At 44.0% G+C, this 13,264-nt stretch overlaps 1 protein-coding gene across 1 annotated transcript in view; it reads left to right on the forward strand.

The window, feature by feature from the left end:
- FKBP12 (FK506-binding protein 12) overlaps window positions 1-13,264 on the forward strand; it is a 71,358-nt gene that overhangs the window by 15,137 nt on the left and 42,957 nt on the right. The window contains exon 4 of the mRNA XM_086514639.1: window positions 4,824-4,876. Coding sequence (XP_086370765.1) covers window positions 4,824-4,876 — 53 coding nt within the window. The remainder of the gene's footprint in view (window positions 1-4,823; window positions 4,877-13,264) is intronic.

The raw sequence follows: 13,264 nt of genomic DNA on the forward strand, positions 1-13,264 counted from the left end.
CCATCTTCTGGTCCCCAGTACTGTGTCGATCTTCTCACTCTCTCTCTCTCTCTATTTATTTCTCTCTATATCCTTTGGCTTCAGTATTAAGTGATAAATTCTATCTATTGAACTATTCATTCGAATGTATTTTATATTGTTATGCGCTCCCGTTTGTGACAATTAGAGTCGTTTGTGACAATTAGAGTCAAGCTTAGGACATGTTCTTTTTATGTGACCCTTGATGTGACAATGATCACATCGACCTTTCTTAGAATAAATGCTATGTTCTTCCGACGTGATTTATCCTCCTAAGATTCCTTGTTTTGCCTTTTCATTTGGAGTGAGCTTAGGTTTAGCAATTGTATTTGCTTTACCCTTAGGTTCATTTGGAGAGTTCTTTTCTGAGAGACTAGAGGAAGATTGGTTAGAAGAGTTACCATTCTTACCGTTCTTATCGTTCTGCCGGTTCTGAGGAGTCTGAGAGGTACTTTGAGAAGTCTTTGTCTCCTTAGGCTTTCCCTTATTGTGCTTCATCTCCTGTGCGAGAGCAATCGCTACCCCCTTGTTGAGATCTACGGGGTCGAGGACTTCGATATCAAACCTGATATAGTCGTTCAACTCGAAAATGAAAGCTTCCTTGCGCTCATCATCGGATTTGCATAATTGGGTGCCGAGCTGCAAAACACGGATAGAAAAAGGCATAACTGGCAACCATTATGCTTGAGATTGCACCGATCGTCCTTCAATCGTGCTAGATACTGTGGTGGTATAAACTGCGCCTTGAGCTTGTCTTGGAAGTCGGCCCAATTGAAGGGAAGGGGCGCGTCTTCGTTGGCTTCCTCTAGGTGCGCGGCCAATCGTTTCTCTTGCCATGCGTGTTACCAGTTAATGACATCACCGGCAAGGTACATGGCTGCCGTTAAAACCTTGCTATTTTCTGGCTTCTTAGTTGTCGCAAAGTATGCATTAAGTTGATGCAACCGAGAATGAATAATAGTAGCATCTATCTTACCGTCGTACTTATTGAACGTGATCTTCTCTGTGACGGGGTTGTTGGAGTTCGAGTCTCTGCTACTTGAGGAACTACCAACATCTTTACAGGCTCGGGTTTCGAGGTAAGTACCTGTAGGACCAACTCTTGCATGCGTTGGTCTCTTTGCGCCTCATGCTCTAACTCCAAGGTCGCTCGTCTGTCTTCGGCCGCTACTCGTTGGGCTTTCCGTGCTTGCTCACGCTCAAGCTCAATAGTTGCCTTTCTTTCTTCGGCCGCCAAGCGTGCTTGCTCACGCTCACGCTCACGCTCCAAGGCTACCCTTTTCTCTTCATCCGCCAAGCGAGCTTGCTTGCACTCACGCTCGAAGGCTACCCTTTTCTCTTCGGCCGCCCAGTGCGCTTGCTCACGCTCTCCAAGTCGACCTTTCTTTCTACTTTTCTTTCTTTGCACTCGCGATCCAATTCTGCTTTCTCTTTCTCGCGCTCGCGATCCAAGATTGCCTTTCTCTTTCTCGCGCTCGCGCTCCAACGCAATGCGTTGCGCTTCTTGTTGCAACATCATGTCCATCATCGTCTTGACCAAAGCCTCCATAGGATTTGGTGCAATCCTTGGCGTAGATGGGGAAGGGGGAGGGTCTAAAAAACCTCTTGGTGGGGAAAATTCTTCTTCGCCACTTCTATGCTCACCACCGCCATGCAAAGTATCCATTCTTCTTCGGGTGATGACCATACACTGAAGTCTTGGGTTATTAAGTTCACGAGGAACTTGGGTTCTTGTGGTTCTTGGGGGTCTTGAGTTCTTGAGGGTCTTTGAGTTCTTGAGGTTCTTCTTTAGCTTGCAATCTGTGTTAGAGAAGGATCTTCTCTTACCCGAGCTCCTCTTTCCCGCGGGCGCACCCCTTGGCGGCCTTGCACTCACACCAAGGTTGCTTTTTCCCACCTCACGTCGATTGCCCGGCCGCTATCTTGGGTTTCTTGTCACTCTTCAAAAACACGATTAGGAATTGACACGCCCAAGTGGACTTGGGTTACGTGCGACCGCAACAAGCAAAAAACATTCTTGTGTTTTTTTCCTTGAGTGATACAGAACATTACCAAAGCTCTGATTGCAATGTAAGGTGCAACGGATGTGAATGTTGAACTTTGCTCAAGATGAGTGCTCCGAACTGTGCTCAAGGGTTCCTTTTACTTACGGAAGGGAGAGCCTTCCGTTCCTTTAGTGAGAGAGTGCAAATGATCACAACAAAGTGGATAAACAGTGTGAATGAAGGTGCTGAGAGAGAGAGAGAGAGAGAGAGAGAGAGAGAGAGAGAGAGAGAGAGAGAGAGAGAAGAATACGACACCAGAATGTTGTCAAACCCTCCTCCACGGGCCCCACTCTCTATGGCGAGAGAGGTCTATGCTATTGATTGCACAGATCTTGTACAATGGTCTAAATGCAATGGACTTGCCGACGATGAGGACGGCGGGCTGAAATCTGAAAACGCTAAGGGCTGAAATCTGCAAATCTTGTATCTGCTGAATTCTGACTCTATGTCGGTGACGACGGTGGTGATGACGACGCGACGACGATGCGCTGAAAACGCAGATGCTGAAATTTGTGAATAGCGGGCTGAATCTGCAAACGCTGGCTGATCTGACCGTGTGGCGAGGATCTTTTGCGGGAAGGTGAGATCTGGGATGTTTGGGGGACTGCGGTACGGAGTCTAACTGCTGAAAATGCAAAACGCTGATGCTATGGGCTGAACTATCACCGGGAATCTGCAAAACGCTAGACTGAGCTGCAATCTGCAAAAACGCGAGGCTGTCTTGTGATCTGCAAAAACGCTAGTGCTGATCTGTTGCTGTTGAAAACGCCAGGCTGATCTGCAAGGAAAAACATTGGCTGGTCCTTGTGGCTGAAAACGCTATGTTCCCTTGCCGGGCTTGTTGAGAAGGTGCATTGCGAGATGCTATCTGCAGCCTCTTTTGCCAGAAAGTGCTAGCGCCAGCTTTTCTTATATATTGCCCGAGTCAAATTGCCCTACCTAGTTTCCCAACAAAGTCACTTATTAATAATAAGTGAAAAATGGCTAAAATAGGGAAAATAGGTTTGTGCACTGTAAAAATGCTCTTGATGGGTTCTGATGGTAATCTGATGATCATGCCGTGTGCAACCAGAGGATATGCATCTACTCTAAGTGCCTGGACATGCACGGTCTGCGAACACTCACAAAAGTGCGATAACACTTCCTAAGCTAATTGAACCCTTGTCATGAAGTAGCTTGTCCACGTACACATAGGGTTAGATGTGCACGTGACAGACAAGCCCTTCTTTCTTGAGTTACCTGCCACTCTTCAAAAACACAATTAGAAATTGACACGCCCAAGTGGACTTGGGTTACATGCGACCGCAATAAGCAATTTTTTTTTGTGGTTCTTTCCTTGAGTGATACCGAACACTGCCAAAGAGCTCTAATACCAATGTAATGTGCAGCGGATGTGAATGATGTGTATGGCTCAGGATGAGTGAACGGTAAGCGCTCAAGGTTCCTTTTACTTAGAGAAAGGGAGTGTTGGAATTAGGGTTGCAGACATACGCACACAGCTTGGAGAAGACGAAGGAAGCTCAATGCACACAATAGAGAGTGTGTTACTTAGTGTGTAATGGAAAGATAGATAGCCCTAGAGTGATGGGCATATATACAATGCTCGGGCGAAAAAAACCTCCTAAAGAGGGAAAAAATGCCCCGGCGGTCCTAGTGTGTTCACACACATCACTACATGTGTATGGTAACAAATCCCCCTTGGAGTGATGCGGTGAACGAGAGCTGGCACATGAGTAAAGGGAAGTGCCATGCCCTGAGGACATGATCAGTCCACAAAGGAGAGTAAGCCCAAAGCTTACGGAAAGCTTCAAGCTTCTCACGAGACAATGCCTTTGTGAAAAGATCTGCAAGGTTATCCTGTGTTGGCACATAAGCCAAGCTGATCTCTCCTGTTGAGAGTCTCTCCCTGACATAATGGTAATGCACCTCAATGTGCTTTGTGTGAGCATGAAAAACTGGGTTCCTCGCAATTGCCAATGTGCTCTGACTGTCAATGTAGATAGTGTTGGTGGTGTTCTGTCCAACACTCAAATCAGCCATAAGGCGTTTGAGCCACACACACTCAACTGTAGCTGTGAAGACTGCCCTGTACTCAGCCTCACAACTCGAAGTGGCCACAGTAGGTCGCTTCTTGCTAAATGATGATATACATGAACTGCCAAGCATGAAACAAAAACCACTTGTGGACACTCGCGTGTCAAAACAACCAGCCCAATCTGAGTCCGAAAAAGCATGTAAGTCTGGCGGCAATGATCCCCCGTTGGGATAAAACAAGCTAAGATGTAAAGTGCCACTAAGGTAGCGAAAAATCCTCTTGATAGCCTGCCAATGCTTAGACCCTGGGCTATGCAAAAATCTGCTGACCTGTGAGACTGCAAACTGAATATGTGGCCTCGTATTGCAATCGTTTGATATTGCAATTCATGTGAGTTTAAAGGCTTTGCGTATACACATTGTCAGTTGCTTATCGTTGATTGGTTCACATAATATACAATCACAGTAGTTGTGATACCTTTGGTCATTTGTATTTTTTGTCGTCATGCATCTCTTGGGGCTCTCAGTTTTTATTTACATAAGAACGCTAGAATCTAAGGAAAGTATGATGTTTATCCTTCTTTAAACCATTGCTCTTAATTTTTATGAGCACGAATGTTAGAAAGTAAGCAAAGTATAGCTTAATGTTTATCTTCTTGTAAAAGCTTATGATGGCTACATTTGAAGTTTGCTTTTTCAATTTCAATGTATTTTATTTAATCGTAGGTTGGGATGAAGGAGTTTTAGGCATGCAAGTTGGAGAGGTAGCACGTCTTAAGGTATGTTTTGATGCTTTTTTTTTGGTTTGGAAAGTGACACATATCTGCATTGAACGCAATTTGTGTTTACACAATAAGCATTTGAATTTGTTGGTATTTAAATGTTTTCATCATGATTTGGTCATCTCTTATGTAGTTTAGTACTCTAATTACGAGGCTACCTTGAAACATCAAGAGTTTTGCGAGTCTTGTGGTTTCAAGTCCGATGCTTAATGAGTCATGACCCTTTTTGTATTTGGTCTGAAAACTCCACATCAGTTTAGGTTCATAGCACCAACCTGACAAAGGTTTTCAAATAGATAGATTATTTGTTTCGAATCCATTTTGCCTAACTTGAAAGGGTCTTGTAAAGGAAGTAGGTGTGCCTACAAACTTGAGTTGGTTTCCAAAGAATCGATATCTATTTTCAAGCTTTTGAAGGAGAATTCATCTTTTTCATGCATGCAAATTTTTGACATTATAACTCCCTAAATGAAATTAACATCGGAGTGTTTTAAATCCAGAATCAAGTCTCTTTATGTCTAGGGGTTTTGCTTATAAGTTTAAGAACAATAGATAGAAGGCCATGCCTTCTAGAAAAATCAACCTTGCAGTTCGATTTTTTGTGGTTGAGATTCTTAATATATAAGAATGTAGACATAGACAATCTAACACTTATACATGCTCGACACACACCCACTTTCATTCACATTTAGCTTTCACTTGCCATTGTTGGGGTTTGAGGGTGAGTTTAGGTTTGAGTATTTAGGAGTTTTTTCTGCTACATCTACTCTCTCAAGCACTATGGCACCATCATTTGTTATCTCAGAGGATCTTAATCACAAGATTGGTGGCTGTGTTGAGGCTCTCTCTCTTGAAGGCGTCGTTGGCCGTCTAGTCGGATGTTCCTACACTCGGATAAAGATCCGAGAGTGGCTTACGAGCTGTTTAATCACTACAAACAAGGGTTCAGTGGAGGAGGAAAGACACTTTCATTGCTATTTTCTCATCACAAGAGCTTGCCTCGAGGGTTGTTGATTGCACTCCTCTCACTTTGAGGGTGATTTTTTAACATCCGTGGTAGGACTCTTGCCGTTTTATGCTTGTCAAACGTGACCTTTTGACACAAACACGTGCATACAAAGTCATCCACGTCCTTCTTGATTTGAGACTAGCAGAAATACTTTTCCACCCCTTCCAAGGTACTCTCGATGCTTCGATGCCCAACTAAAGGAGGATAATGACACTCCATCCACCTTTTTTCTCAAATCCCTTGTCACACACAACATAGTTTTCCTCATCAAATAACCTTCTTTGATAGTATAACCTTCAGCTGCCTCCCCACTCTGTCATCGGATAAAGATGTCTGCCAAATTGGGATTTGTAGTATACTGATCAAGCATATCTTTAAAGTTCTGGTGATGTATTGCAGAGATGGTTGATACGTATGACTTTCGAGACAATGCATCTACCACCAAATTCTTCTTTCCGGCAATGTGGACAATATGGAAATCGAACTGAGACAAAATATTAGCCCATCTCATTTGCTTATTTGCAAGTTGCTTCTGGACAAAAAGTATTGCAAACTTTGATGATTGGTAAATATTGGGAAATCTGCTCCAAGCAAGTAATTTCTCCATTGATTGAGAGCGTTTATCAGTGCTAATAACTCCGCCTCGTAGATCTGTGCAACAGATCTAGAGAGCACTCTACTCTCGTAAGCTATGACATGGCCCTCCTGCATTAAGACCCCACCTAGACTGCTACCACAAGCATGGTAGTAAACTTCAAACTGTTTTTTTGCAGATCTGGCAAAATCTGAAATAGGACCAATCGCCAACTTCTCCTTGAGTGTATTGAATGCTGCAATTTCTGAGGGTCCCTAAGTGAATTGAACATCTTTCTGACTAGTTCATACAACAATTTGACGTCGCTTTCTGGGGAGGTCCGTTCTCGGAATGCTCTAATGTGCGAAGGCCATGAAAGGAAATGCACAGACATGGTGGTATACTTCGTTGTTACGCAAAGCAGTACCTAGACATGGGTGAAATTTTCACTTTTGCGTGAATATGAAGAAGATGTCATCACAGCTTAAAGAAAGACACATTGGATGACTACTGCAAGAGGATTTTGGGATACCTATTTGCCAGTGTCCTCGTTTCAAAGTGTCACTTTGAGGGACCAGATTGAGCGGTTTTACTGTGGTTTGCCTTAGACGGTATTGTCTGCAATAGAAGTCTGACTTTATTGAGAGACTTATGGGACATGCCAAACAAGGTTTTGGTATGCATGCTAGCTCATCGACTTATCCTACGGACAAGGGAGTGTCCACCTCAATAGGGCAAGAGTCTCCAAATGAAGAGAAGAACCAAGGGAACCGGATGAAAGTTCATCAAAGTATTCCGGAGAAGGAAGGAAATCAGATGATTGTGCATGCAAGGGTTTCAACGAACCAAGGGAACGAGATGAAAGTTCATCAGAGGATTCCGGAGAAGTAGAGAAAGATGAAATGTGAACAACATTTTGTTTGATAAATGATTTAAATTTAGTGCATCTAAACATCTCTTAGAGATCAACGAGATTTGGATGTGATGGCTAAGTGATTGTGAATTGAATGAGATTGTAGTGCATCAAGATTTCTATTTGGATGAGATAACTGGATACTATTGTGAGTGCATCAAGAGTACCGGAAGGATGAGATGGCTGCATAGTGATCTAGGTGCATCAAGAGTTTTGAACGGGATGAGATGGCTAGATTGAATGATTGAAACACGGTGTTCGGTGTTAATAAAGTGTGTGATTTTGTGAACTGCATGCTATGTAGATGTATTGTCTTGCATGCTATGTGGATGTATTGTCTTGTGGAGATGGTCATGGGCATGACTTGCTTGATTGAAATGTGAAAAGAAAGGATATGAATGTGATAGTAACAAGATTTAGTAGATCAAGATATTCGTGAAAAGATCAGCGCAGTCTTGGACGTGATTGCTAAATGGTCACAATGATCATGATCCGTATTCGAGACCCTCCACAGAAATGTGATTGATCAGTGACTGTTGTCTTTGTAAAACTGATGGATTGGTGGTGTTTGGTGCATGAGTATATAGAGTCAGTGTCTACTGAAGAAAGTTTTCGTCCTTTGGGTGTTTAATATAGGTGTAATCGAGTGCGATTACAATTCTTTCAAGGGGGGGGGGGGGGGAATGTCACAAGTGATGACGTGGCATGCCCAACTAGAAGAGAAATGGCCACTCGTCCAGTGTCCGGGCGGACGTAGTGTGAACACGGCCAGTGTGGTCGGCCATTATCATAGAAGGGAGGCCAAGGCCTCAATTGGAGTTATCGACCTCCACGGGCAGAGTGCCAATGGTTAGCCCGCGAGGCTAGTAGTGCGCGAGGTCACCTCGAGGAGGTGAGGCTGGGTGGTATGGGATGCTCGGTCTTACAGGTGCACGCCTACGTCCTTGGACGTTGGCCCAAGCACGGGTGAGTTGCCGGATGATGGCTATGGTCGGGTGGTTCGTCTGACGCGTATCTGTAGGCGGGAGATCTTTTCTCCTCGTTCGTTTCATGGTATCAGAGCCGGCTTGGCTGCACGAGGGATCGTGTGCACACCTACGGATCCGTTTGAGTCGGGGAACCTCAATTTCATGTAATTGTTAGTAATTAATTTGTTGAAATTACTTACTTTTCGTCTCGAAAGTATGTTTCCAGGTAAAAAATAATGTTTGGTTGCTAATTGACAGGATGAAGTGCTGAAAATTGAAGTTTTCTATTGATTTTGCTCACTTTCGATGAAAATCAGTAAATCTCTCATTTAATTGTTGGTCTTCGACTAAAATTCAGCATTAGATAACTTCAATAACCTTTCTCTGTAATCTCCTCTATGTCTGTGCGAGGCGCACACACAGAGAGAGAGAGAGAGAGAGAGAGAGAGAGAGAGAGAGAGAGAGAGAGAGAGAGAGAGAGAGAGAGAGAGAGAGAGAGAGTACCTCTCTCTTGCAAGAAGGGGTTGCTTGTTCTTCTGCTGTGAAGGGGAGAGACAGAGAAGCCAACGTGCCTTTGTTGCAGCGCTACAGGAGAGAGAAGAGCCAGCGTTTTCCAGCGTGGGCTTTCCCTTCGCGTGTTAGCCACAAGCGGGCACAAGCCTTAACGTCTCCTCTTTTCTCCACGCGTCATCTACTCTTGTCGCTTGCGTTCGATTTCTTTTGGTTTCGTTGGCAGCTCTGCGTTGGGTTTTTTTAACCCACTTAAGAGTTTATTTAATGTCCCTTTTATTTTGAATGGCCAGGACATTTTGAGTTTTTTAAAGCATGGGCTGAAACCTGTGCTTAATTAAAAACTCACTTACAGAGTTGCAAAAACTTACAGAGAACTGCTCTCCTGCTCCTCTCTCAAGCCTACTCTCTCTCACCTGCTTGCACTCCCGCGCTTCCGCCATCACCTACTCGCCTTCAGACGCTCACGCCGACGCGTGGAGCTCCTCGAACTTCAACTTTTCGCGATCGAAAAGTGTAGAAAAGGCCTGGTTTCGCGTGAAACTGAAATTTTCACGCACTTTGCCATGGATTCCTCCAGCTCAGATGTGCAGCGTGACGACGTGCCAGGTAATGTTCAAATTCCCTTCACACATGCTCTCTACACATGGATTACAAGTACTTTCGAGAGTTTCGACCAGCGTTTTACCGCTCTGGAAAACGCGAACGTTCAGACGAACCTTCGCTTGGCCTCTCTCGAAGGGGTCGTGCAAGGGCTTAGTTCCCGGCTTACTGCTTTAGAAAATACGGCTTAGTCGATGACTGCGCGTATTTTCGAGAGCGAAACCCATCTCGAGCAATTGCGGACGCAGATTGCTGCTTTTGGGCGTTGATAGGGTGGTCCGATTGTCACCATTCCGTACAAAACTACAAATTTCTTAGGTGAAGAGAAGGAGTGTACGGAACTGGCCGTAAATAACTGGCTGCACCAGTGGACTACATACTTTGATCTCCATGGGGAGCATGATGAACGGAGCATTCAAACGATTCCTCTCTATCTGCGAAGTAAGGCGCTTACTTGGTGGGGTGACATGACAAAGAAGCCTACGACGTGGACTGACTTTTGCGTGAAATTCAAGAGGGATTTCGCCAAAATGGATCCTTTGAAAGCCTATGCCAAACTGCAGAGTCTGTCGATGAAAACTCTGTCTTTTGATAAGTATACGATAGCTTTCAAGGAGGCGCTCTCCTTCTGCAAGGTGGATTCTACTCACGCTGTGCACATGTACCTGCTGGGATTGCATGAGGATTACCATTGGGCCTTAATCAAGGACAAAGCCCCGACTGACGTTGAGGATGCAGTGGCAAAGGCCATGATGTTCCATTTGATAAATGGAGCGAACTATGAGAAGAAAAGAATTGCAGACCATCAATCCGGTGAGGGTGCTCCGAGGAAGCGACCCCGATTCCAGCATAAGTCTAAATCACCGCCAAGATCTTCTCAAGAGAAGAAGAAAGCCAAAAATGCTTGAGTTGTTGATGCAGTGAAGAAGGGGGACTTGCTTCGGATGTGGCCAGACGGGTCACCAAATCAAAGATTGCCCCAAGAAGAAGACGAAGAAATCGCAAGGCCGTCCTTCGGTTCAAATTCACGAGATCTCAAGTATCTCTGATGTCATTCAAGTTGAAATCCATCATTTAGTGCATAGTTCATGCACTAATTGTACTTTTAGCACCAAAGTGTTTGGTAAGCACGATCTTCTCCGTTTTCTCGGGAAGATCAATGGTCACGACGTGACCGTACTCCTTGATAATGGAAGCTCACACAATTTTGTGGATGCAAAATTGGTGCAGAAACTGAGCCTTCGGACACGAGACAGTGACCATGAGTATCGCGTGAAGATGGCTTGTATCGAGGATACAGATGTATGGATTCGGATGTTCCAGATTTGTCGCTCGAGCTGGCTGATTACAAAGAGAACTTGGATTTCCACATCATGCGCCTGGACAGAGGAGATGTTATTTTAGGAATTCCATGGTTTTATGATAAACAAGACTCATTGTATATAGACTATGTATATCACTCTCTTGTTTTTGTTAAGCAGAACATGCCTCATGTATCTGTGTCGCTTTGTAATCAGAAGTGTGTAAATAATGGTTTTACAATACCAGTTATTACTGCTTTGGAAATGTATAAAGAAATAAAGTCTTCTGATTGACTTTTAACAATGTGTACCATCTGCTTGGTTTGATTCATTAGGCTTGGTACTTCTGTCACTGAATTTCGTAAAAATGTTTTATGTTCTTTTGTTGAACTTGGGGATTCCGACGAATCCAACCTTATCCGAGAAATCATGATTAATTTCGAGGATGTTTTTCTTGATGATCTACCTCCTGGCTTACCGCCTTGGAGAGGAGTAGATCATGGCATTGAGTTGGTGGTTGGTAGCCAACCCTTCTCAAAGCAACCCTATCGGTTTAGTAAAACCGAAGAGGACGAGATTCAGCGGCAGCTGAAAGATTATCTCGACAGGGGTTTTGTTCGACCAAGTAAGTCCCCGTGGGGAGCATCAGTGTTACTTTCTCGAAAGAAGGATAACACTATGCGCTTTTGCGTGGATTACAAGGGGTTGAATAAGCTCATGGTCAAGAACAAGTATCCGCTCTCGCGCATGGACGATTTGATAGATCGGCTCCATGGAGCGTTATATTTTACGAAGATAGACCTGCGATCAGGCTATCATTAGATACGGATTAAACTGGAAGATATTCCTAAGACAGGCTTCCATACGCGTTATGGTCACTATTGTTGGGTTAAAGGCCTAAATAACCCCTTTTTGTACATTTTTATACTTTGTCCAGATTTTTTAAAGGTCACTTATAATAAAAGTGGGAAAACCCAAAACTCACTTATTGAGTTTTCCCCAAAAACGTGAGCTCTCTCTCTCCCCCTCTTCTTCTGCTAGCGCTTCCTCTCCTGTTGCTCTTCGCCTCCCCTCTCTGCACACACACTGCAATTCCTCGCGTGCTCTTTCACTTGCACACACCGCCGCGCGCTGATCAACTGGTATCAGAGCCTCGATTAGGGTTTTCCCCAAACCTGCAAACGCTGAATTTCAGCCAAGAAGGTCAACTTTCACGCGAGATTTTGCAATTTCGTCGCCGAAGGACTCGTCCTCGGACACTAGAGAGCTCCCGGCAACCAAAATTGACCTAAAACAGGCTGAAATTAGGTAAAAAACAGGAAATTACAGGTTATGACAGCAAAATACAGGTTTTGCAAATGATGTATTAAAGTGTGGGAATACTTTTGCTAAGTCCCCGCTACCTAAAAACCCTGAAATTGCCGAAAAACAAGCCCTAAAACAGGTGTTTTAAGCAAATTTCAGATTTACGCAGGTTTTTGCAAGTGTTTTTATGGTACGATTACATTCGGGAAAGTGCAAATTGATGCAATCTACGCACATTTGACAAATTTTGTCGATGTATGACCATTTGTGGCTCAATTTCATGCAATTTTGATACTACAAATTGGGGCTTTTGTGCTTACATGCTTTTAAAGGCTTTGTATTAGCCTTATGTATGTCTTCTGAGACTAAAAACAACTAAATTTGTTGTTTTCGAGCACAAATTCGCTCGCTGAAATTTCCTGCGCATAAATTTCAGAAATTGAATTTTGTGCCCAAATCGACCTATTTTGCCCCAAATTGCTTCTGTGACCATTTGGAGCTGTAGTGCACATCTCCGTGAGGCTATACTCCGATTTTTTTCGCATTTTGTCCAAAAATTCAGCGTATTATCCCTCTTATTTCGTGCAACTATGGCCTCATCTTCTTCGGATGTGAAGAACCTCTTCGAGATTAGGAGGTTCGATGGTACAGGTTTTGATCTTTGGAAAGACAGGATTCAAGGAATCCTATTTCTTAAGGATTGCGAAGGGGCACTTGAACAGGTGAAGCCACAGAATATGACGGATGAAGCATGGGTTAGCATGAACAGGAAGGCCGTTACATACATTAAAATGGCCATGACAGATGAGACTGTCATTGATGTAAAAGGTCTCACGACTGCTTTTGATGTGTGGGAGAAGTTAAAGGGAATGTATGAAAATACAACGCCTGTCAACCAGGTGCACTTGATGCGAATGCTTGTTGGCATGCAACTAGATGAGTCCAAGAGCGCGGCAGAGCACTTGTCATTGTTCGCAGGTACTTTGTCGCAGTTACAGGATTCTGGCTTGCCCCCTTTTGATGATAAGCTGAAAGCTATCTTCTTGCTTATGACCTTACTTGAGTCATGGGAAACTTTGGTGGTTTCGTTGTCCAATAATCCCAATTTGACCTTTGATGGTGTTAGGGGTTCTATCTTGAATGAAGAAATCAGGAGGAAAGCAAGTGGAGAGGGAGGCAGCTCTGCCAACATGGTTAGAGGC

The sequence above is a fragment of the Adiantum capillus-veneris genome, chromosome 6, assembly GCF_014529385.1.
Source record: "Adiantum capillus-veneris isolate H3 chromosome 6, ASM1452938v2, whole genome shotgun sequence".
NCBI lineage: Eukaryota > Viridiplantae > Streptophyta > Polypodiopsida > Polypodiales > Pteridaceae > Adiantum > Adiantum capillus-veneris.